At 41.2% G+C, this 2348-nt stretch overlaps 1 protein-coding gene across 1 annotated transcript; it reads left to right on the forward strand.

The window, feature by feature from the left end:
- Positions 1-284: 284 nt before the first annotated feature.
- On the forward strand, positions 285-2337 carry hesx1 (HESX homeobox 1). Its single transcript, XM_069942401.1, has 3 exons — positions 285-600; positions 903-1081; positions 2170-2337. The coding sequence occupies exons 1-3, from the start codon at positions 300-302 to the stop codon at positions 2335-2337; spliced, it is 648 nt and encodes a 215-aa protein (XP_069798502.1). The 5' UTR covers positions 285-299.
- Positions 2338-2348: the final 11 nt, after the last annotated feature.

Raw genomic sequence — 2348 nt, forward strand, 5'->3', positions numbered from 1 at the left:
AGTCTCGGAATATTCATCAGGATTACGGTAATACTATTAAGAGATTACCTTTTGGATGAAGTTTCCTTCTATTTCGAAATCTGGAATTTAAAATTGTATTTTCTTTCTTGGGGGTTATAAAATCTGAACTGTTGTAATGCAGGTTTTAAAGGATTTGGAAGAAAGTTGGCTGGTTGGGGAGAGATAAGATTGTCTCCTCCCACTGGGTGGCCTCTTGTGGTTCCCATTAGGCGCTAATTATTTGCCAACAAATAAACAATTATCGCCTCTTGCTTCCATTGGGGGTACCCTGCATTCAAATGCTAAAACTTACCAAACTACACGACTTTAATGACGTCGAAAACCTCTACAAATACGGGAGCGGTCGGGACCGACAGGGGACAGAAAGCGAAGAGGGAATAATGGCCAAATTTTGCCGCGGAAGCGTGATTGGTGACTTGGAAGCTCGGTCTCAACTTGCAGAAGCCTGGAAGGTGTCGGGGAGAAAGGTTTCAAAATGTTCGTTCACCATTGACAGCATTCTGGGACTGAAAAAAAATGAAAAGGTCTCTCTTGCCATCAAACCCCATCGCCCATGGGCCGATGTGCTTGGTAAGTCTTGCGAAGAATGAGTGTTCCAATTAGTCAACCGCTTGATTTCCTTGCACAGCGTGTCTTGAATCGTTTCACCCAATGAATTTCCTTTTGAGCCCTGTTTTGGACGTATTTTCGCTTCTAATTTCTTATCTGAACACATCAGTACTTCCACAATGCTGGAGAAACTCGTCACTACTCACTTCTGTTTGACTCTACTGTTAACTCTCTTCACCATTGTGTTTTAACTTCAACTGTGACTTGTTTCATTTCTAGTACTGCGACCTTTGTAACTTCGGCTGCACTGACCACCTTTCTCCCCCTCGTAGCGTTTCCAGGGACATCTTGTCTGAAATCCTCCCAGAGTTCGAGCGATCTACCTGCCACAGAAAAGGAAGACAAGTGTTGCGACAAGGAGGAGCGGCGAAGCGAGGATCGCTTCTCTTACCCGCCGAACTGTTGCTGGTTCCGAGGCAGAAGACCTCGGACCGCTTTCAGTAGGACACAGGTAGTTACGTTTGCGGAGATTTTCGAAAGTAAAAAAACTCTTACGAATGTTGGGACAACTTTTTATAAACCCGAACGTTTGTTTCTGGCTTTAACGGAAAACTTCCATAACTCTCGATCCAAGAAGAGTGCACAGCTCATTATTTTATGTTCTTCCGTCGTTTCCTCAGCTAAGATGGTCCTGAGTGAGTATGTTGTAAAATAAATGAACAAGTTAATTGAAAAACGGTCCAACTTTTGTCGGCGGTTTGAAGGAATGCAAATATTGGGTATTACTAAAATCCCTTGATTATTCTAAAGCTTGGTGTAACTAAATGAGAGCATTAACAAGATAAGCTTTAATCTAAAACGTTTTCTGCTTAAAACGTCTGCGTTAAGTAAAATTAATGTTTCTAAAATAGTGATTAAAAATATAGTTTGCAAGGTTAGTAGTGAGAGGCAGTGGTTTAAAAAAAAGGAGATTGCAGGAATAGGAATTTGGAACCTGTTTCTGCGCAGAACATTGGAGCTAGTCCGTGAATCATTGCTCCACGTCAATACTCCATCTTGGTGTTGATTATTTTCAAGCCCTGTCTTCAGTTAAAAGAAATGATGGATCCCTGCTTCAACCATTACCAAACAAAATCTCTTCCAACCACCATTCGGGCATGAACATTTTTCTCACAATGCTAATTGTATTGACTATATCAGACAAAGAATTGCTGGAAGAACTTAGCAGCTCAGACCATCTCCATGAATAGAAATGAACCTAAATTACACCCCCTCCCAAATAGAGGGAGGGGTGAAATTACAAGGGTAAAAAGGTGAAAGAAACAGGGGTATGATATGGTATGGAACAGCTGTGAGAGGTAGAAGGAGAAGCCTTCTAAAGGTGTGAAATTAAGTACAGGAGTAGATTAAGAAGAGATGAAAATTGTGGGATCAGGTGGGGCTACCCAAAATGAGAAAAATGATGCCATGAGGTTGAAGGCTATTTAGGAGGACCATGATGTGTTGTTCCTCAAGTTTACCATACATCAGTTTTTGGGGTTTAAATTATTAGGCAATAGCACTGTGGGTTGATGCACTTTATTTGAATCATTTTCTTAGATTGAAGTTTTGGAGGAAGAATTTAGGCTGAATTGTTACCCAGGAATTGACGTTCGTGAAGCACTTGCTCAGAAACTGGCTTTGGATGAAGATCGAATTCAGGTAGTAATTGAGGGGGGGAAAATCTCTTTTGTCTTGGTTACAATGCAGTTACTGCAGTTCAAATAAGAATCTTGCTT

The sequence above is a fragment of the Narcine bancroftii genome, chromosome 5 (assembly GCF_036971445.1).
Source record: "Narcine bancroftii isolate sNarBan1 chromosome 5, sNarBan1.hap1, whole genome shotgun sequence".
Taxonomy (NCBI): domain Eukaryota; kingdom Metazoa; phylum Chordata; class Chondrichthyes; order Torpediniformes; family Narcinidae; genus Narcine; species Narcine bancroftii.